This window comes from Anolis carolinensis, chromosome 3 (assembly GCF_035594765.1).
Source record: "Anolis carolinensis isolate JA03-04 chromosome 3, rAnoCar3.1.pri, whole genome shotgun sequence".
NCBI lineage: Eukaryota > Metazoa > Chordata > Lepidosauria > Squamata > Dactyloidae > Anolis > Anolis carolinensis.
This window is the reverse complement of record NC_085843.1, coordinates 234,285,063-234,306,062: the sequence shown is the minus strand read 5'-3', so window position 1 is coordinate 234,306,062 and position 21,000 is coordinate 234,285,063. Positions and strand designations below refer to the sequence as shown.

Genomic DNA, 21,000 nt, shown 5'->3' with positions numbered 1-21,000 from the left:
TAGATTCAACTTGGTTACTTGGGGTGCTGATTCAGAAAACTGCATTGGATATACCACATCAGCTCTAGTTTCTGATACAGAACATATGCCATCCAGTAGCCGCCATCTGCTCGCACACAGAAAACCATATTTAATCATCTAGAGCTGATATGGTCTATCCAATGCAATGATCAGCTCTGCAGAAAGGAACAGAAATAAAATAAAATAAATAAAGAGGAAGGAGGTTTGCGTACTGGATTTTCATTCTTGCAGCCCGCTGTTGGGCCGTGGCCCACAGGTTGAGAACCACTGATCTAGGGTGAAACAAGTAGGTTCTGAATAACTGAGGCCATTCCTTAATTTTTTGTACTGCAATCACCAGTGGTCTCTGTTCCAGGGGTAACCTCACTCCATCACTACTTGGGTGATTGTGGGGGGATTAAATCTTCTTGCAACTCATTATTGAAAGGATCGAAGACAAACATAGAAGGCTTTCCCTCAGCTGCTGTCATTTCTCCAAAGATTTTGCTGACATTTGAAAACCAATTTGCCTGCAGGACGTGAGTTGCCCTTGGGAAGAAAACGTGCTTCACAAATCACTTGTGGCATTCAGTGGAGAGAGGAATCTGCCAGCATCAGTGGTTTACGGCAAGCAATTACGCCAGCTGCCTAATGGGCTCAAGCCAACCCCTTTTAGGTCAAGACTGCATCTGCCGCCAGACACATTGTGAGCCTGACTGATTCACAGACAGAAACATTCATTGCATTTAGAGGAGGAATCCTGCATGGTTCTTACACTCCAGGACACAAAGATAGGGCTAGGATTGCAACTGGAGCAAAAGCAGAGATGGTTAAGGAGTAGCAAGGATCACCTTCTCCATTCTGGAGTTTTCTCAAAGTCGGCACAGGCAAAAGTACCAATTAATCACACTGCAAATCTGAAGTGCAACGGAAGCCTTAGTTGATTAACCTACCAAGAAAATTGATCATTGCTCCCAGCTCTGGCTGACACTGATACAGGCTCTATCAGTCCTATTCAATTTGCACATGACATGAGTGGCCTGGCTTTTACACTAAATGAAAAAACAACATGAGGTAATTCTGCTGACCCAGCTACTTCTCTGAATTCAGTGGGTTTTAAAGTAGTTATGGAAACAAGTAGGGAAATATTGTAGTAAGCACAGATGTAGGTCTAGAGAGCCATGCAACTAGCCTGGGAAACATTGCTATTCCTACAGATACTGTTAAATCAGGGATGTGGAACCCATGGGATGTGGAACCCATGACTAAATGGTGTTTTGGATAATAATAATCCTCATCCCCATAGCTGCCTTTGGCAATGGAAGTGAATGTTCAATACCTGGAGAATCTGTAGTTCTCTGCAGAAAACTAAACATTTCCAAACCCTGTACTAACGCAGAAACATTGGTTTAGAAGTAATGCTTGGCAGAATAATCAAAGGGGGTTGTTCGGATCAGATTAAAATATATGGTAAGCAAAAATGATAGATTTACTGCATAAACTTTATATTATCTAAATAAGAACAATCTGGGATGTATATCAATCCACTAAGGACAATAGCAAAGGCAAAAAATAATATAGATATTGTATGTCTCTTAAAAGTTACTATAGAATGGGGAGGGTATTTGTACTGGCGATGTTTTTTTACTGCAGTTTCCATCAGCCCTTACAATTTACTATTGCCAGTTGTAGTCCAAGAACATTGGAAAAGCCACAAGTTGCCCATCCTGAAAAAATGTGTGCACATTCAATATAAATACTCAGCTTCAGTTGAGGAAATATACATTTCAGTATGATAGCACATATGTGTGTTACAATCATCCTTTAATTAAGATAATCTGGGGTGGGGGTGGGGAATTGATTGGAAAAGAAGAGACTTAAAAATAAGAAACATCAAAGAGGACACTCTACATATAGCTTGCAAAACGTAACACTGCGACAATAGTGGGACATGTGCCTCCACAGCTATTTAGTGCTGTTTAGCATTCAAGAGAGTGCTGGAATAGCATCCAGCTGCAAGTTTACTGCCTGGCAATGAGTAAAGATATTGCTTTTTGAATCTCCACAATACATGCAGATCCAGGGAAGAAAGTGCCGCCAGCCATTGCAGTGCTATCCTCCCTCCCGCGTCATCCTCTAGTAACTGCTAAATGGCCAGGAATATTGCCTTCCTCATGAGAAAGAGAGAGGTTATGGAAGGAGAAGGGAATACCAGTTTCTGTCATCTCCATGAAGTGACAGATATAAGCATAACCCAGAATAAACCTGTCTAGGTCACCAACAGAATTCCACTCCTAGTCTAACAGGAGGGCTGTCCAGAATCTGAAAATAAATCAAGAGTTTCCAGAGCACATTCTAATATGATCAAAAAATTTTAAAGTTATTAAATAACCACTTCTAGATTATGCTGCTCCGTGCCATACTCTCTACTGGGTTGACAGAGATTTTGTTTGAGCCCAGACAGCAAAGCTTAGCAAGGGAAAATTATCTGTTCTTTTTTTTTTTTTTTTACAAATTCAACATTTTTATTCCTTTAGTGCAGTGGTTCCCAACTTTTTTTTGACCAAAGATCACTTGACTAAGGACCACTTTTACCAGTTGCCACTTTGACCAGGGACCACTGCCCAACATTAGTACCAAAATGGTTACAAATCAGTTTTTGGTCAACTTTAGCTTTGGTTTGGTTATTTGGGGTGCTGATTCAGAAAATTGCATTGGATAGACCACAGGAGCTCTAGTTTCTGATACAGAACTTATGCCATCCAGTAGTCGCCTTCTGCTCACCCACAGAAAACCATATTTAATCATCTAGATCTGATGTGGTCTATCCAATGCAATTTTCTGAATCAGCACCCCAAATAACCCCAGGAACAGACTTAAAAACTAAGACAACAAGGCGCCCCACTTCCAGGCACCACATGAAATGGCTCTACTCAGGGGGAGGGAGGAGGAAGAGAAGCAGCAGTCAGGAGGCTCGTTGCTGCACCTTTCGTGGGTAGTCAGCCTCTCCCCTCCTGACATCCCTGTTGCCTCGGCTTCACAAGAGGCCGCGGATCATATTTTAGTTCTTGGGGACCACTGGTGGTCCATGGACCACAGCTTAGGAACCACTGCTTTAGTGCAACCAAAATTCACTTGTTGTACCTGGAAGTACTTTCTAAAAAAGCGTCCTCTGTTGTTCCAGAAAACAACACAATGCCTGTGTTTTAGCAGGGTGGGAGCAGAAACAGAATTTATTTGTAACTTTCAAAATTAACTAAACCAGATTTTCACAAAGACATGGCCCAATAGTGGTTGTGTGTCAAAACATCTTCTTAACTTGGGTTACATCTACAATGTAACTGCCATGGCTCAATGGTATGGAACTAAAGGAGTTGTAGTTTTACAAGGTCTTTAACCTTTTCTGCCAAGTTCTTTAAGCCATTCCTCATAGGGCTTGTTCTCCAGACCCTTGATCATTTTAGTCACCCTCCTCTGGACACCTTCCAGCCTGTCAACATCTCCCTTAAATTGTGGTGCCCAAAACTGGACACAGTATTCTAGGTGTGGCCTGACCAAGGCAAAGTAGAAGAGTATCATGACTTCCCTGGACATAGACATGATTAAAAAACACATTAAAATCATTCAAATAAAATTTGTACCACTAATTTAACTCCTTTCTATGACTTCCCATCACATGGTCCTCATCATGTCTCCCTTTAGCCTTCTCTTCTACAGGCTAAACATGCCCAGCTCTTTAAGTCACTCCTCAAAGAGGTTGGCCAAAAAGGTGATTAAATTGACCCTTATGCCCTATGGGGAATGCTGAGTGTCATTTAAGGAAATTACCAATACACACACACATTGAGTTACTGTTCAGGAATTGCCTGAGTATAAAGATAAATATAGAATTGACTAACGCTCTGTTTTCCTCTGTCAATAGCAAGCCCCCTATGCACTAGTCCCATTTTCCACGCTTTCCTGTGCCACGTGGACACCAATCCTTTTGTGACGCCAATCAGGAGTCCTCTCCCCAGCAGGCAAAAGGGACATGCTGTGTTTCTATGGCAACGCTTCTGCCTTTGGATGTATGAATAAAAGATTTCCGCTTGCGCACTCACAGCGGTCTTCCACTGTAAAGGGCTCAAGCATTGCCTTTCTACCCCAAGTCCTTTTTTCTCCACACACATACACACACTCTCCAAAAAACACCCCTCAGCCTCTCATTGATGTCCATTCCTCAGTTGCTCAGCTAAGGAATTCCCCACCCAGCACAGACAGTGCAATCTGAAAAAAAGTAATTCTTACTACCTCTAAGAAAAGGCATAACTACACTTTTAACCACTACCACTACAATCCCCTCCCTGGGGTCTCCAAAAAGCTCTATGAGATGGGTACTCCAATAAAATAGGATCCTGAAAACTTGGATTCCAAGGAAAATCAATGTTACCTTCTTTTACGGCCCATCAGTTGACATGATAATGCTGTCTGCAGAGAGAGGCTAAAGGGGACAATGTTGGCATCTTCTCCCTGTGCAGCTGCCCATAAGCATGGAAACCCATCTGGCCTAGTCCCTTATAATCAATGTATTAAGTTGTGAAGAATGGTGGGGTTCTTGGCGTGCTTATTTTATTTGCAAAATAAAATCCTTTAACCAGTTCAACCAGAGATGGCTTCTTTTGTGGTTCTCTAGATATACAGGCATTCTTCCTGATCTTTCGCAATAATTAGAGGCAGGACTGATTGGAGCATTTGTCTGCCCCCATTCAATCACCAAAGTGATGAAATACATGAAGTGAAGAGAGCGGGATGTTTCATCAGTGAATCCTCCTGAAGGGAATTTTCAACTGGGCTTCCCCATTCCGCGTGCTTCGTTGTCTCTTCTGCCCAGGGCTAGTGCTGCACTGCATTACTCCAGCCATCACTCACGCCAGTGACAGAGAACCCAGCAGAAGTCACTGCTTGTACAGGGCTGCTGCTATTCTGTGCTATTGTCACATAGGCATAGGGCTTGTCACATAAGGCATGGGGTGATCTGACAAGCCCCATGCCATAAATAGATAGCAACCCCACATACCATCCAATGGCATCTTTTGCACTTCAACCCAGTGCAAAAACCATTCATCTGGGCGCACAGAAGGAATACTGCTCAAACCTCCAGAGAAGACTGACCGAAGGAACTCTGAACTATTAGCCCCCATTCCCACATCCATCGGCTGCCAGACCAATGCTGAGCCTCAAGGTCAAGCATCATTTCTAGAGAATGCTTCCAGCTTTCCCATCACACTAGCAAAGCCTCGTGACCTCCTTCTGAAAGGTTATGGAGAGGGAATGGAGCAAGAGGAATAAGCCAAGGCTTGGATAAAAATCAAAGCCTACTACCCACTGCTGCCCACTGTGTTCTTCAACCAGCAATGGGGATTCCATCTGGCACAATCTCATTTCCTTCACAGTGTCTCCAAAAGAGCAACTCCATCAGTATATCTCTCCAACCAGCCTATAGGTCAGTGTTTCTCAACCTGCGGGTCGGGACCCGGGGGGGGGGGGGTCGCAAGGAAGTGTCAGAGGGGTCTCCAAAGACCATCAGAAAACCCCTTTGGCAAAGAAGACTGAAGATCTCTCCGTCTTTCCTTGTCTTCCTTTTTTGGGACCAGACTGCAAATCCTTCCAAATTTGTGCCAAATTTGGTCCAGATCCATTGTTGTTTGGGTTCACAGTGCTCTTCAGATGTAGGTGAACTACATCTCCCCTAAATCACTGTCAATTCCTCCCAAATCCTTCCAGTATTTTCTGTTGGTCATGGGGATTCTGTGTGGGAAGTTTGGCCCAATTCTATTGTTGGTGAGGTTCAGAATGCTCTTTGATTGTAGGTGAACTATAAGTCCCAGCAACTACAACTCCATAATGTCAAAGTCTTTTCTTCAGACTCCAAAAGTGTTCACATTTGGGCATATTGAGTATTAGTTCCAAGTTTGGTCCAGATCCATCATTGTTTTGAGTCCACCGTGCTCTCTGGATGTAGGTGAACTTCAACTCCAAAATTCAAGGTCAATGCCCACCAAACCCTTTCAGTATTTTCTGTTGGTCATGGGAGTTCTATGTGCCCTGATTGGTTCAATTCCATCATTGGTGAAGTTCAAAATACTCTTTGATTGTAGCCAAGCTATAAATCCCAGCAACTACAACACCTAAATGACAAAATCAATCCCCCTCCACCCCACCAGTATTCAAATTTGGGTGTATCAGGTATTTGTGCCAAACTTGGTCCAGTGGATGAAAATGCATCCAGATATTTACATTACGATTCATAACTGTAGCAAAATTAGTTATGAAGTCACAACTAAAAGAATTTTATGGTTGGGGGTCACCACAACATGAGGAACTGTATTGAGGGGTCGCAGCATTAGGAAGGTTGAGAACCACTGCTATAGGAGGAGGACATTATAGTTCAAGGTACGCATCAATGTTCTGAAGAACTAAAGGAGCAGTGTAATTGATGGCGACATTAACTACTGAGCTATCAAGGCAATGTGGCATTTAGAATTTAGACACCATTTCAACAGACATTCACTTGTGAAAGTAGTCTCAATGGCATTTTAGCAGCAGGCTAGAGTTCGTGAGAGGAATGAAAATGTTGTGAAAGAAATATCTCTATTCAGCACTTAAAGGTAAAGGTAAAGGTTTTCCTCTGACATTAAGTCCAGTCGTGTCCGACTCTGGGAGTTGGTGCTCATCTCCATTTCTAAGCAGAAGAGCCGGCATTGTCCATAGACACCTCCAAGGTCATGAGGCTGGCACGACTGCATGGAATGCCATTGCCTTCCCACTGGAGCAGTACCTATTGATCTACTCACATTTGCATGTTTTTGAACTGCTCGGTTGGCAAAGCTGGGGCTAACACCAGGTGCTCATTCCGCTCCCTGGATTTGAACCTGCGACCTTTCAGTCCACAAGTTCAGCAACTCAGCACTTTAATATGCTGTGCCACTTGCACCCTTATTTATTTTGTTCCAAACCTTTCTTTGGTGCAAAGGTAAGAAACATGTAGCTCAACTTCCAAATTTTGTCGGGTTTTGTCTCCCATCATCCCTAGACAGCAAAACCAATGTAGGGGATCATGGATACTGCTGGAGGACCACATAAACACCACTTCTGCTAAAGCCAAATATAATTTGTGGGTTTTTAAAAATTGTTTTAAAAGTCTGCAAAAGTCATTTGGCAAAAACACAAATATCACAAGAGAAATACTATTAGAAAACTGGGGCAAACAACTTGTATTCGTTTAGAAATAATTCAACTGCAGTTCCTATCATCTCTTGATGACTGAAGTTGACAGGAAGTGAAGCCCAACAAGATCTAGAGATCTGTATATAAGATAAGCATTGTCTGTGAAGAGGCAATTGCTCTCAATGCTGAGAATTGTATTGTGACTGATTAAACAGGCCAGAACATCAAATGGGACCGGTCTCACGTGGAGACAGTGAGAAACAAATGATCTCAGCTATCTTGGCTGTCATCTCTATGATTCAGCTTTATCCTAAATGGCTGGATGTTCCTCAAACCGGGGAGATGGAATTTGTCACCCCATATGCACTGGGGGAGGCAGGAGAGGGTGTTCACAGGTTGTTGGGTTAGGCAATGCTGAGTTATTTTTAGAACTGGTGCAATACTGACTCAGTGTACATTTATGCAGGTTTTGTTCCACATTCCCAGCTGGTATATATATGAAAGCCCAGAGCTTTTCTCACACAATCCATCCCAGGTTTTATGCTGCTCTGGGAGATAAGGGAGCACTTAGAGAAACAGCTAGCGGTTAGTTAGAATATATTGTACTATATACCATATAATTAAAGTTGTCTGCCTGGTTGGCCCCCAAAGGCATCTCTCTGCTTCTGTGCCTCTCCTTTCATCCGGCTTCCCATCTTTCGGGACACAGCAACACACAGCAGCATTTGAAAGGAGTGTGGAGAGAAAAAGGAAAATGAGGAACGTGCTGATACTAAAGAAGACCCAACACTCTTGAGACTTCTCTCAAAAAAAGCGAGCAAGTCCTAAGGGAACAACATTATATAATCTCTCCCTCACTATTAGCATAACCCTAATATCACATGGAAGTTACTACCATGGTCATATCTTCCAAACTACTTAACAGCCACATCCAGCAGTCATTCCATTATTGTTACTAGGTTGTTGTTTTCTTTTGCACGAAACACTTCTGGGTGGGTAAAAGCATGACATATGCATATAGATCAGTGGTTCTCAACCTGTGGGTCCCCAGATGTTTTGATCTTCAACTCCCAGAAATTCTAACAGCTGGTAAACTGGCTGGGATTTCTGGGAGTTATAGGTCAAAACACCTGGGGACCCACAAGTTGAGAACCACTGATATAGATTGATACAAATTGTGGCATGTGGTCATCTTGTAACCTATATGAGGGAAACCTGCAGGTTTTGCAAAGATTTTAAATGTCACCATCCAACAACATGGCAATAGTCAGGGATGATGGGTGTTGCAGTCCAACAATATACCACAGCCATACATTCCACACACTTGATACATTTCTTTCATGCATAATTTAGGTAGGATCTGCCAGCATATATATACACACACACAAAGAATTTATATGTCTACACTCATTGGACATATCTATAGGCTTTCCCCCCATGCATTTCCCCTCATTTTATGAAGAAAAGACTTAACTCTTCCCTAATTTGGAGTGAAAGAGGTTCTCACAGAGAACTGTACAATTCACTCATCTGAGCCTTGCTTTTTGCACACAGAGAACTGGCTTTGACAGCATCTGGCAGATGGTGCACCTTCCCAGGAGTCCTTTGTTATTGCCAAGGCAGTGACATCACATGGAAGAGCAAAACAAGGGAAATTAACCTTTTCATTAAGTCAGCTAGAGATCAGGATCACAGCCAGTGTCACCCACCTGCAGCATATTGAGTTATCCCTATGTGTAAGGCATGCATTGCCTATATCTCCAGCATCAAAACCGCCACTCTTTAGGCAAGTGAGTAGCTAAGTACTTAAAAGATTCAGATCATAGGCCTAACACAGTGGTTCCCAAACGTTTTTTGATCAGGGACCACTTGATCAGGGACTACTCTCCAACATTGTACCAAAAGGGTTACGAATCAGTTTTTCATAAACTTTAGATTCAGTTTGGTTATTTGGGGTGCTGATTCAGAAAATTGCATTGGATAGACCACATCAGCTCTAGTTTCTGATACAGAACATATGCCATTCCGTAGTTGCCATCTACTTGCCCATAGAAAACCATATTTAATAATCTAGAGCTGATGTGGTCTATCCAATGCAATTTTATGAATCAGCACCCCAAATAACCCCAGGAACAGACTAAAGGCCTCATCACACTAGAGAAAAAATCCACTTAAAATCCAGTTTCTGGGGTTTGTAGTTTAGGGAGGAGCCTTTAACAGCCTCACTAAACTACAAACCCAAGAATTCTGCAGGAGGCAGAAACTGGATTTTAAGTGGATTTTTTCTCTAGTGTGATGAAGTAGCAAAAGAAGTTGTTTTGGTTGGTCTGTGTTATTATCAGTAGTAGTAACGGTGAGGCCACGGACCATATCTTATTCTTGTGGACCACAGGTGGTCCACAGACCACAGGTTGGCAACCACTGGTCTAACAAATAAGTAGGTATGTCTACATTTTGCACAAAAGTTCAAGGATGGAGCAAGTTACTTATATGAATGCTAATATAAAATCATACCATCAAAAATTTATCTGAAATTCACAGAAGGCAAATCAGTAAATATCCCATTTGAATCACTCCAAATAAATTCTTCAGGTAATTTAGCTCCACCCCCATATGACCCCAAACAATCATTTTTCTTTACTGGGAGTACATGAACTGAAGCGAAACTACTCTTGTATCTATCTACCTATCTATCTAATATCTATCTATCTTTGGAGAAGCAATTCAATATGTGAGCCAACTGCCCATGCAAAACAGGAATAAAATTGGAAATTTTATTATTATTATTATTATTAAATTCCAAAAATTATAGGGATCACTGAAACTTGTCAATGCAAACTCCCACACTGAATTAGGATCTGATATACTCACCTCCATTAGGATATCTATTACATTCAATTTACTTCATAATCTCATCACTGTTAGTTGAGTCTCCCTTATTCAGAAATCCAAAAACCAAGGTACCCCCAAAACTGAAGATTTTTGCTGCCAGCTGCTCACTTGTCTTTGGGGAAAGAAGGCTAGTTCAGAGTCCTTGCAGTTTTTCAAATCGCTTCTGACATTTTAAAAAAGTGCCCACTGAATTTGTCTTCAATGAGCCCTGATAAAGAAAAAAAAAGATCCCACTTATACAAAACCCCTTTAAAAAGTAAACATCTCAGATGTTTCATGCACAGCAGGGCAGGTGCCTTGGAAAAAGCCATGAGGACAAGTGCAAAGTGACCCCATTGACTGCCACCTGCATCCAGATAATGAAAGACACATGGGGGAAATTTTCACTACAGTATCCTCCTGGCAACTTTGCTAAAAGAGCAAAATGTGCTGACAGTTCTAGAGGAAAAGCTCCTTTTCCATATCCCCCATTTGTTATGTATACGCGAATAGTTATTCCAAAATCAAAAAAACTTCTGGTCCCAAGCATTTCAGACAAGAGAGAGACTCAACCTATATTATTATAATCTTGTCATCTTTCTCTACTAGTTAGCTGTGACTATTGGGAATTGGAATCCTGAAAAGTAGCCGGTTCCTCATGTATGCTGTGGATCGATGCTATAAAACAGTAGTTCCCAACCTGTGGGCTATGGCCCAGCAGTGGGCCACAAGAACGAAAATCTGGTCTGCGAACCTCCTTTCCTCTGTATTTATTTATTTTATTTTATTTCCGCTCCTTTTCACAGAGCTGATTATTGCATTGGATAGACCACATCAGCTCTAGATTATTAAATATGGTTTTCTGTGGATGAGCAGATGGCAACTACTGGATGGCATATGTTCTGGATCAGAAACTAGATTCAGAAAATGCAATTTTCTGAATCGGCACCCCAAATAACCAAACCAAATCTAAAGTTGACCAAAAACTGATTTGTAACCATTTTTGTACTAATGTTAGAGAGTGGGCCCTGGTTTTTAAAAAAAAAAAAAAAAAAAAGGTTGGGAACCACTGCTATAGAACAAATAGAAAATGTGAAGCAGATTTCATATCTCCAATTGTAGAAAAAGCAAAAGGAGAAACACAGTGAAGGAAACTATGTTTACACTGAGATGTAAATAATGTTTATTTGCCAAATTTGCAGATGTTGGATGTCAAATCCCACCATCCCTTGTCATTGGTTACACCAACTATGGCTGATGGCGACCATAGTTCAATAATGTCTGGAAGGCCATTCATTCCCCATCCTTGCTTGTCACATGCAAGGATTCCCCATCCTTGCTTGTCACTTGCCCACATTTGTGGGCAAGATGGCGGCGCGTTAACAGCCCCTATGATTAGCTCCGCTGGGGAGGATCTTGAACTGCTGCTAGTCCCTAGGTTGGGCCCCCCCCCCTCGTCACCAACTAGAGGGGCGAGATTGGTACATTGCCCTGGGGGGTTTGTGACCTACTGTGAGGTTATTGAACTGTTCCGAGGGCTCCGTCCGCGAGGAGAGGAGGAGGAGAGAGGAGTCCTGTCCGCCATTCCAAAGGTGCATCCGGAGAACCTTGAGAGCCGCTTGAGTTTGCAGCGTGGAGTTGCTGGCGGCTGGCGGCGGCAGGAATGGTGAGCGTGAGACGACTGCCCTAGCGCTTTTGGTGTGTTTGAAGTCGCGCCGGACCGGGCAGCCTCGGCTAGGCTTCCTTCCTTCCTTCCACCCTTGACTGGGCCTCCTCCCTTCCCTCCACCCTCGGCCGTGGGGGCCGCGCCGGACCGGGCGACCTCTCGGAGCTGCTCGCCGGCTTGGGCCCGTTGTTTGGGGAGGCCTACCCCCATCCCAGCTCCAGCTGCCTCCTCTCCGGCGGTGGGGCGCGCGCCGAACCGGGCGGCCTCCGCTCCCCCCCCCCTCGGGCCTTCTCTCGGCCCTCTCCATCGGGTCTTCCTCTCGGCCTTTTCCATCGGCCTCATTAAGACTCTGGAAGCTGCGCCGAACCGGGCGGCTTCCTGGCATCGGTCTCAGTCTGTTGCTGGCTGCTCAGGGGGAAAGATTCAGACCTCCGGAGGCCGCGCCGAGCCGGGCGGCCTCCCCCCCCCCCCCTTCACAGACCTTTCCTTCGGCCTTTGCGGAGGCAACGAACAGGGAGGCTGCCGGCCATTGGTCTTGGCCTTTTCCTGGCTACCTGGGAGAAGGATCTAGCCCCTGCAACAGCGCTGAAGAGACTTTGGCCCTAGAGGTCCGCGCCGAACTGGGCGACCTGCCTCAATCCTCTTTGGCCCCTACATAGGAAATTCTAGCCTCAGGAGGTCGCGCCGGACCGGGCGGCCTCCCTCGGCCCATTGCATCGGCTGCATCGGCTATACAAGCAGAACCAGGCGTTTGGAGGCCACGCCGGACCGGGTGGCTTCCACTAGTCTTCTTCTGACCTCGTGTTACTAGGGAAGACACTTTCGCTAGCTCTGCTCTCCTGCATCTGGAATTTACATCAAACTAGGTGGCCTCGAGACATCTTTAATTGGGTGGACTTGTATTAAGCAGCATTTATAAGATCGTCATAGTCTGCTGCCTGCCTTTTTTTTTTTTTCCCCTCCTTTTGTGTGTATGTGTTTGTGTATGTGTGTCTTACAGAGTCGGGAGTGAGAAACTTTTATCTCTATGCAGGGAAACTGTATTGACCGTGATAGGTAGCGGGTTTTAACCTGGTATTAATGTCATAGGAAGCGATCACTTAGGTTTGAGAGTACCGTGAGTTTACTGATGGGTAATTGAGGGTTTAGAATGTGAATTGATGGTCTGTGTATGTTGGTGGATATACTGCTGAGTGAAAGCTTGACAGAAAGAGACTATAGGATTGAGGTGCTAATTTTGAAAGAGCAGAGTGGCATACTATAGGAAGGCTTTCTGAGAAGGTAATAAGAAATGAGTTGGAAGGAAACTCCGGGCAATAATGAACTCTCGCACTTATGTGATCTGTTGGGGAAATCGTTCGGTACTGTCCTGCAGCAGCTGGAAATACTGAACGCGAAGCTCGACCATCTCTTCAAGGGAATTTCCCTGATTGTGAAATACCCTTCTCCTACAGACACTATAACAACTATACCAACCAGGCTTATTAACTCAAATGAGGAACTAAACACTCCGGAAGGCCATGGAGAAATTAAGCTCAAGGAGCAGAAGGTGGTCGTCGGTCCAGGCCTTAGAGGGACTAGAGAGGAGGGTGGGCTTTTATCTGGGGGAATGGGTCTGGGGAGGGGGGATGGGAAGGAAACCAACAATGTCCTGCAGAAGTCTAACACTGTGCTGCCCCCTGAATTGGCCGGACAATCTTTGGAGACTTCCTGCAACTCTCAACATCTATTACGAACAAACAAGGTTGCAGTGGAAGTTTCAGACTCGTTATTGAACAGAGGCAGGTGGACTTCTAAGCGAGCAGTCCAGGTATCTCTTGCTTATCCATAAGCTGGTCGGAAGTGAGAATCAAGACAATCGACTGGCTTTGTAGAGAATACCAATCCTGGAACCGCTCTTTGCGTCTTATCATTGGCTTGGAAGATAAAATATTAAGGGAAAAATTGTTTTTATGTGGGCCCAAACTGCAACTATGGGGCATCACTCTCAGGAGGGTTCTGGTAGACCCACTGATTCGCCCCTTGCACATCGGGCTGAGTATTGACGTTCAAGAATCCCCAATTCTAAGTCATGCTTACTCTATCTCCGAATCCCACAACAAGACTCCAGTCTTGTTTAGTCACCTTCCCATTCATGTTGATGATAAATCAACTGACCCCTCTCTCCCATTAGTGGAGAGAAGCTCCTTCTCTAAACAAACAAGTACCCTTGGAGGCTCTCCTTGCCAGGACAGCTGACTAGTCCCGGCAACTGGCAATTCCACCCAGTTTATCCATCAGGGGGAAGAAGGCTTTCATGGTGGTGGCCCCATTGAGGTGATATGGGGGAGGAGAAAGCACGGTCACTATCGACCCGGGGAGAAGCGCAACAGAGTTTTTGCGACCCTGGAGAGGTCTAGGTGCGGTAGTCTTCAGGACAGACCCCCCAACCTCAAGGTCCTGCTTTTGAACGCCAGATCCGCCAATGATAAAACAGCTATCATCCAGGATTTGGTCCTGGATGAGGGGGCGGATCTGGCATGCATCACCGAGACGTGGCTGGATGAGCTGGGAGGTGTGAATCTCACCCAGCTGTGTCCTCCAGGTTTCGGGGTGCATCAACAGGCCAGGGTTGGGGGGCGGGGAGGAGGAGCTGCGGTGATCTTTAGGCAGTCCATCGCCCTGATCAGATGCGCCGTTCCGCAATCTCCGAGGTTCGAGTGTGTTTTCCTGAAGGTGGGAGCCCGAGACAGCTTGGGGATTCTGCTGGTGTACCGTCCACCCCGCGACCCAGCAGTCTCTCTGTCTGAGCTAGCAGAAGTGGTCTCTAATGCGGCTCTTGTCTCCCAACAACTGATAGTGTTGGGAGACTTTAACATTCATGCTGAGACCACATCGACAGGAGCAGCTCAGGATTTCATGGCTGCCATGACAACCATGGGGCTGTCTCAAATTATATCTGGGCCCACACATCAGGCAGGACACACCTTGGACCTTGTTTTTGTTGTGGACGGTGGGACAGTCAGAGTGGAAGAGCAAAATATTCTTCCATTGTCATGGTCTGACCATCATCTGATCTGTTTAAGTATCGCCGTTTCTTCTAACCTCCGCAGGGGTGGTGGACCCATTAAGATGGTCCGCCCCAGGAGACTGATGGATCCGGATGGACTTCTGAGGTCTCTTGGGGATCTTCCTGTCTTGGAGACTGGCGATCCTGTCGATGCCCTGGCTGATCGCTATAACAGGGAGTTGGCAAGGGCACTGGACACGATCGCTCCCGAACGTCCCCTCTCGCTACGTAGAGCCACGTCGACTCCTTGGTTCACTGAGGAGCTGGCCGTGATGAAGCGTGAGCGGAGGGGACTAGAGTGCATCTGGAGGAAATCTCGGGATGTGTCTGACCAAGCACGGGCTAAAGCCGCTATTAGGGCTTACTCCGTGGCTTTGCGAGCAGCCAGGAAAGCTTTCACAACTGCCCGCATAGCGTCTGCGGCCAATAGGCCATCGGAGTTGTTCCGAGTTGTTGGGGAGCTCCTACGGCCTCCTGAGGCACAGGGGCTTCCCGATGACTCGGCAACTAGGTGCAGCGATTTCGCTCACCATTTTGCAGGCAAAGTTGCTCAGATACGCCTTGAGCTAGACTCCAGTTTAATTGTAGCTCCAGAGGAGGTAACCGAGGTACCTGTCTGTTCGATCTTATGGGATTCTTTCCGGCTTGTTCTTCCTGATGACGTGGAGGGGATTCTCGGGTCTGTGAGGGCGACCACCTGCGCTCTGGATCCTTGCCCCTCCTGGTTGGTCAAGCTGGCCAAAGATGGGTTGTTGGATTGGTTTGTGACCATAATAAATGCCTCTTTGGTTCAGGGGTCAGTTCCATCCTGCTTTAAGCAGGCGGTAGTAAAACCACTATTAAAAAAGCCTTCGCTTGATCCATCTATTTGTAACAACTACAGACCAATCTCCAACTTCCCATTTTTGGGCAAGGTGCTGGAGCGGGTGGTTGCCAAGCAGCTCCAGGAGTTTCTCGATGACACTGATTTTCTGGACCGCTCGCAGTCTGGCTTCAGGCCTGGGCACAGTACCGAGACGGCTTTGGTCGCCTTGGTGGATGACCTCCGCAGAGAGCTGGACAGGGGGAGTGTGACCCTGCTGGTTCTCTTGGACATCTCAGCGGCTTTCGATACCATCGACCATGGTATCCTTCTGGGGAGGCTCTCTGGGATGGGGCTTGGTGGCACTGTGCTGCAGTGGCTCCGGTCCTTCTTGGGGGGTCGTTCCCAGATGGTGAAGCTGGGGGACTCCTGCTCGGACCCCTGGCCATTGACCTGTGGGGTCCCGCAGGGGTCTATTCTATCCCCCATGCTATTCAACATCTACATGAAACCGCTGGGAGAGGTCATCCGGAGTTTTGGAGGGCGTTGCCATCTCTACGCAGATGACACGCAAATCCACTACTCGTTCCCACCTGACTCCAAGGAAGCCCCTCGGGTGCTGAACCAGTGCCTGGCCGCTGTGGCGGACTGGATGAGGAGGAACAAGCTGAGGATCAATCCTGACAAGACAGAGGCCCTCCTGGTCAGTCGCGCGTCGGATCGGGGTATTGGGTGGCAACCTGTCCTGGACGGGGTTGCACTCCCCCTGAAATCACAGGTCCGCAGTTTGGGGGTCCTCCTGGACTCAGCGCTGACGCTTGAGGCTCAGGTGTCGGCGGTGGCCGGGAGGGCCTTCGCACAACTCAAACTTGTGCGCCAACTGCGACCATACCTCGTGAAGTCTGACTTGACCACGGTGGTGCATGCCTTAGTTACCTCTAGACTGGACTACTGTAATGCGCTCTACGTGGGGCTTCCCTTGAAGACGGCCCAGAAACTACAATTGGTTCAGCGCTCGGCGGCCAGATTAATTACAGGGGCGAGCTACAGGGAGAGATCTACTCCCCTGTTCAAAGAGCTCCACTGGCTGCCGTTCACCTTCCGGTCCCAATTCAAGGTGAATACCATCATTTATAAGGCCCTAAACGGTTTGGGACCCACCTACCTTCGTGACCGTATCTCCTATTATAAACCTATTCGATCCCTCCGCTCATCCGGGGAGGCCCTTCTTTCGCCACTGCCTCTATCCCAGGCCCGTCTAGTGGGAACGAGAGAGAGGGCCTTTTCTGCTGTGGCCCCCCGACTGTGGAATTCATTGCCCTCTGAGATCAGGCAAGCCCCCACCTTATTGGCTTTTAAGAAAGATCTAAAAACGTGGCTTTTTCGATGTGCCTTCGGGGAGTAAATGTTATATACCTCTTGATTACTCCCCTGGGATTCTATCCTTTGGACTGTTGGGACTGTTCCGTCTTATACCCCTGTTCTCTTTATTTATATGCCTCTCTCTCCCGAGTTTTTAATTAAATGTTCATGTGGCCCGCCCTGTCTGCTCTGATTTGCGTTGTAATGTATATGATTATTTTTGTACTATTATATTGTGTTATGATATATTGTTTTATTTTGTTATATTGTATCGTGTCTGGGCATGGCCCCATGTAAGCCGCCCCAAGTCCCCATTGGGGAGATGGTGGCGGGTTATAAATAAAGTTTTATTATTATTATTATTATTATGCTGCTTTCCAGACTGTTACACATCACCTTCTGCTGATCCAAGTGTTTAAGAAGGACAGCATCACTGCAATATGCCTCTCTCCTTTTAACTTTCATCACCACCTGCAGCTGCTGTACCGCTTCACTATGTCTATTATGGCCAGGCTGTCATCAACTGCCTGCTCAAGCCCTCTTCAAAGTAGCAGAAACAGAATGAGCAGTTTGGCTAAGAGCCTGTCAGCTGCACTCCAAAGCAAGAGTGGGATGGGGCTGACACTGATTGGATTCTTAGTAACACAGCAGCCAAGCCAAGTGATAGCAAAAGCTGCTGGAGATAGACCCTGACCTTTCCAGAGAAGAACCAGGTGTGTATAGAAGAGGAATTTCCAGATACCTTTTTCTATGGGGACCTTTGTGAGTTGGAGACACATTCAGATGCATGACCTTTGGGGGAACAATTTGAAGGAGGTTTCATCTCCATGGTCCCTCTCTGTCCCTACCCAGATTGGCAGACACAGGTACCTGAGGAAAGAACACGACTAACTGTGAAAAGAGGGGGAAAGGGAGGGAATAAAGCAGTTACTTCTCCATATGGAAGGACATTGCTAGCATTGGTTTGGAACAGAATTTCTAATGCCAGAATCATGAACAAACCTAATAGAAGCAGAGCCAGGAAGCATCCAGGCTTGTAGTACTGTAATCATAAACCCAAGTCTTTGGCACAGCTTGGGAAATGACTTTTTGACAATAACCTCCAGAAACGTGTAACAAGCACATAGGAATTCTGGGAATTGTAATCCAAAAGTTCCTCCCACCCCCACCCCCACCCCCACCCCCACCCTGCCATGTCAATATTCATCTGGCCAAAAGAATTACAAAGAAATTATAATGATAGAGTCTCAGTGCAAAACCTTAATAGACCAGCTAGAAATCTGCTGAGGCTCTGTGCTTCCATTCTCTTTTTTTCATATATCTCTCTAGCCCAGTGGTTATCAACCTGTGGGTCCCCAGGTGTTTTGGCCTACAACTCCTAGAAATCCCAGCCAGTTTACCAGCTGTTAGGATTTCTGGGAGCTGAAAGGCAAAACATCTGGGGACCCACAGGTTGATAACCACTGCTCTAGCCCAAACCTGAGCCAAATGCAACCCTCAAGATATTGGTGACTGAAGCCCCCAGCATTCTTCATCATTGGCTATACTGGCTGATAGGAAATGCAGTCCAGTAATAAAGACCCATTGCCCACCCTTGGTACCATTTGGTATCATTCTCATCAAGGGTCAATTCCCAAAGAAGATGGAATTCTATTACTAACATGTTTGATTTCTCAGTTACTTCAACATTAGTGTGTGGGGAGAGAGAACAATGGAAGTTATAGTCCAACAGACCTGGAAAGCCCTGAGATTAGAAAGGTGGCATTGGGCAAAAATGAAGAGTCTGGCCTCCCAGATGTCACTGTACTGCAAATTCCATTCCATTCCCACATGGTTATGCTGGCTGGAGATGATAGGAGTTGCAGTCCAGCAATATCTGGACCAGTGGTTCTCAACCTGTGGTCACCAGATGTTTTTTACCTACAACTCCCAGAAATCCCAGCCAGTTTACCAGGTCTTAGGATTTCTGGGAGTTGAAGGCCAAAAACATCTGGGGACCCTAGGTTGAAAACCATTGATCTGGAGCATCATTCTTTTCTGACCCTTGTTTTAGAGGAGCCTGAAATGGAAGCATGACAAGAGGAATGTTTTGCAATCTCTCCCATCAGCCCTCAAGGGAACCAGCAAGTGGTTGTTGCCAAAAGCATGGAGACACCACCCAGAAACTCTCTGCAGCCACATAAGAAACTGCTGGAAAGTATTGTCAGATGACTTTCAGCAAAACTTCTGATCTTAAAAAAGTAACTTAGATGGGGTTGTCAGATTGTCAACTGAATCTCCGGAGTGTGCATTTGGAGATTCCCTGTATATAAAGAGCTTTTCTATTCATATTTCATCCTCTCCCAGTCATCCACAGTTGGCTCACTTATAGGGAGGGGATTTGTATACAGAATAGACAACAGCCCAAGGAACGAGGAAAGAACTGCAAATATCCAAAGCCTTTCCCCTCAAGTACTACATTAGTACTACATTTCCCAATATCATTACAAGAGAAGGGACATAGACACTGAATGTGGAAGGTCAGCAAATATCTCTGCAATTGAGGGATGAGAGCCAGAAAGGATGTATTAGTATGGGAGTCAGGAGCTGCAACAATAACAGCATGGCACAGGGCACAAGCTAAGTAGCCTCTCCCTATGCATTCGACTATTTTCCTTCCCTCCCTGCCCAGCCAGCTTCACAGGCAGGTTGAGTCCTGGCCAAAGATACATTCCAGCATTTCTGGGAGGACATGAGTGCAAGTGTGTCTCAGAGAGGTGAGGAGAGGTTGTCAACCATGAGGACTCAGAGCCCACCACGGTTGTCTGTGTGTATGTATGTGTGTTTGCGCAATCATACAAGCAAACGGGCTCTGTGAGGGATACCACTTCAAAATGTCTGACTATTCCACGTGCCTGGCCACATTCAGAGCTGCCACCAGCTCATGCCAGGAGATGGACTTTCTGCCAACTTCAAAGATTGCCACACAGCTGCTGCCATTAACTTTCCTCACCTTACTTGTTAAAAAAGGAAGGGAGGGTGGATATAGTTCTCTCTCTACCATGCAGTTCTGTACTGACAGTGTCCTTAACTTTAATAGCACAATTTTCCTCCCAACACAAATACAGCAGACATTATGACACTGCACATAATCTCTGTGCTCCATCACTTGTCTTTCTTGCCAAGTATTGTTCATTCAGAAAGTTAAAATGTCTTCCCAAATTGATTTTTGCATAGCTCCAGTTGAATCCACCTCTCCCTTTACAATCCCGTCTGCAACCTTCTGCATTGCTGCAGCCTGCAAACTGGAACAGTCAGTTGTAACCCACAGACTCCATAAATCTGAGGCAGCAGAAAGAGCAAGTGACAAGGACATGGAGGGATCAAAGCCCGGAGTGGAGTGGAGTAGAACAAAACAGAGTCGGGGATGGATCAAGACTCCTCTGTTCCAGGGGGCATTGTTCACCTAGGCTGGGCATTTCCTGAGCAGAACAGAAGAGGGCAAAACAGAAGCTGTCAAGAAGTTGTAAATCTAGCCAGACCATAATCTTTTGACCTCGAAGCCCTCACCTTATAAAAGGATAAGCTATGTGATAGAACAATAGAGGTGGCAAGAGGCTAAGAGTTGGACATCAACACTACTAGGTGAGAAAGGGATGTTACCTGTGATGCAAGGGTTGTCTCAGCCTCCGCAGCAGGCCTTCCTGTGTTTTCAGATGAGCTTCCAGCCCCCATTGGCCTGCTGCAAGAACAGCCCTCTTCCTGACTCCCGTGCTGCCTTGCTGAATGCAGCCTGTCACTGACAAGCACAGGTGTTCACCAGGCCCTGCCATGGAGACTGACAGTCACTCTTCTGCTGAACTCGCTCCCCTTGCAAAGGCTGCTCTTGGAGTTTAGACAGTAGGGACCAGGCAGAGACGGTAACTGCTGGAGAGGTTTAGATAGCTGTGTTTATTAGCTGCTGTGGGTTTGGATCAGAGACTCACCTCTGGCTTGTCACTGATATATGAAGAAGAGAAGAAGGAGGCTCTCAGCTTGCTTCCTGTTGTTTATTTGTTGAGTCAC

At 46.0% G+C, this 21,000-nt stretch overlaps 1 protein-coding gene across 2 annotated transcripts in view; it reads right to left on the bottom strand.

Annotated features, from left to right (window-relative positions):
• Nucleotides 1-20,753, bottom strand: part of golga7b (golgin A7 family member B) — a 44,679-nt gene extending 23,926 nt beyond the window's left edge. Inside the window, exon 1 of one of the 2 annotated variants that reach the window (XM_062976363.1) lies at nucleotides 20,599-20,753. In XM_062976363.1, coding sequence (XP_062832433.1) covers nucleotides 20,599-20,670 — 72 coding nt within the window. In that variant the 5' untranslated portion in view covers nucleotides 20,671-20,753. Of the gene's footprint in view, nucleotides 1-11,588; nucleotides 12,144-20,598 lie in introns of those variants that run through there. The other variant, XM_062976362.1, reaches the window with a different exon arrangement.
• Between the last annotated feature and the right edge of the window lie 247 nt (nucleotides 20,754-21,000).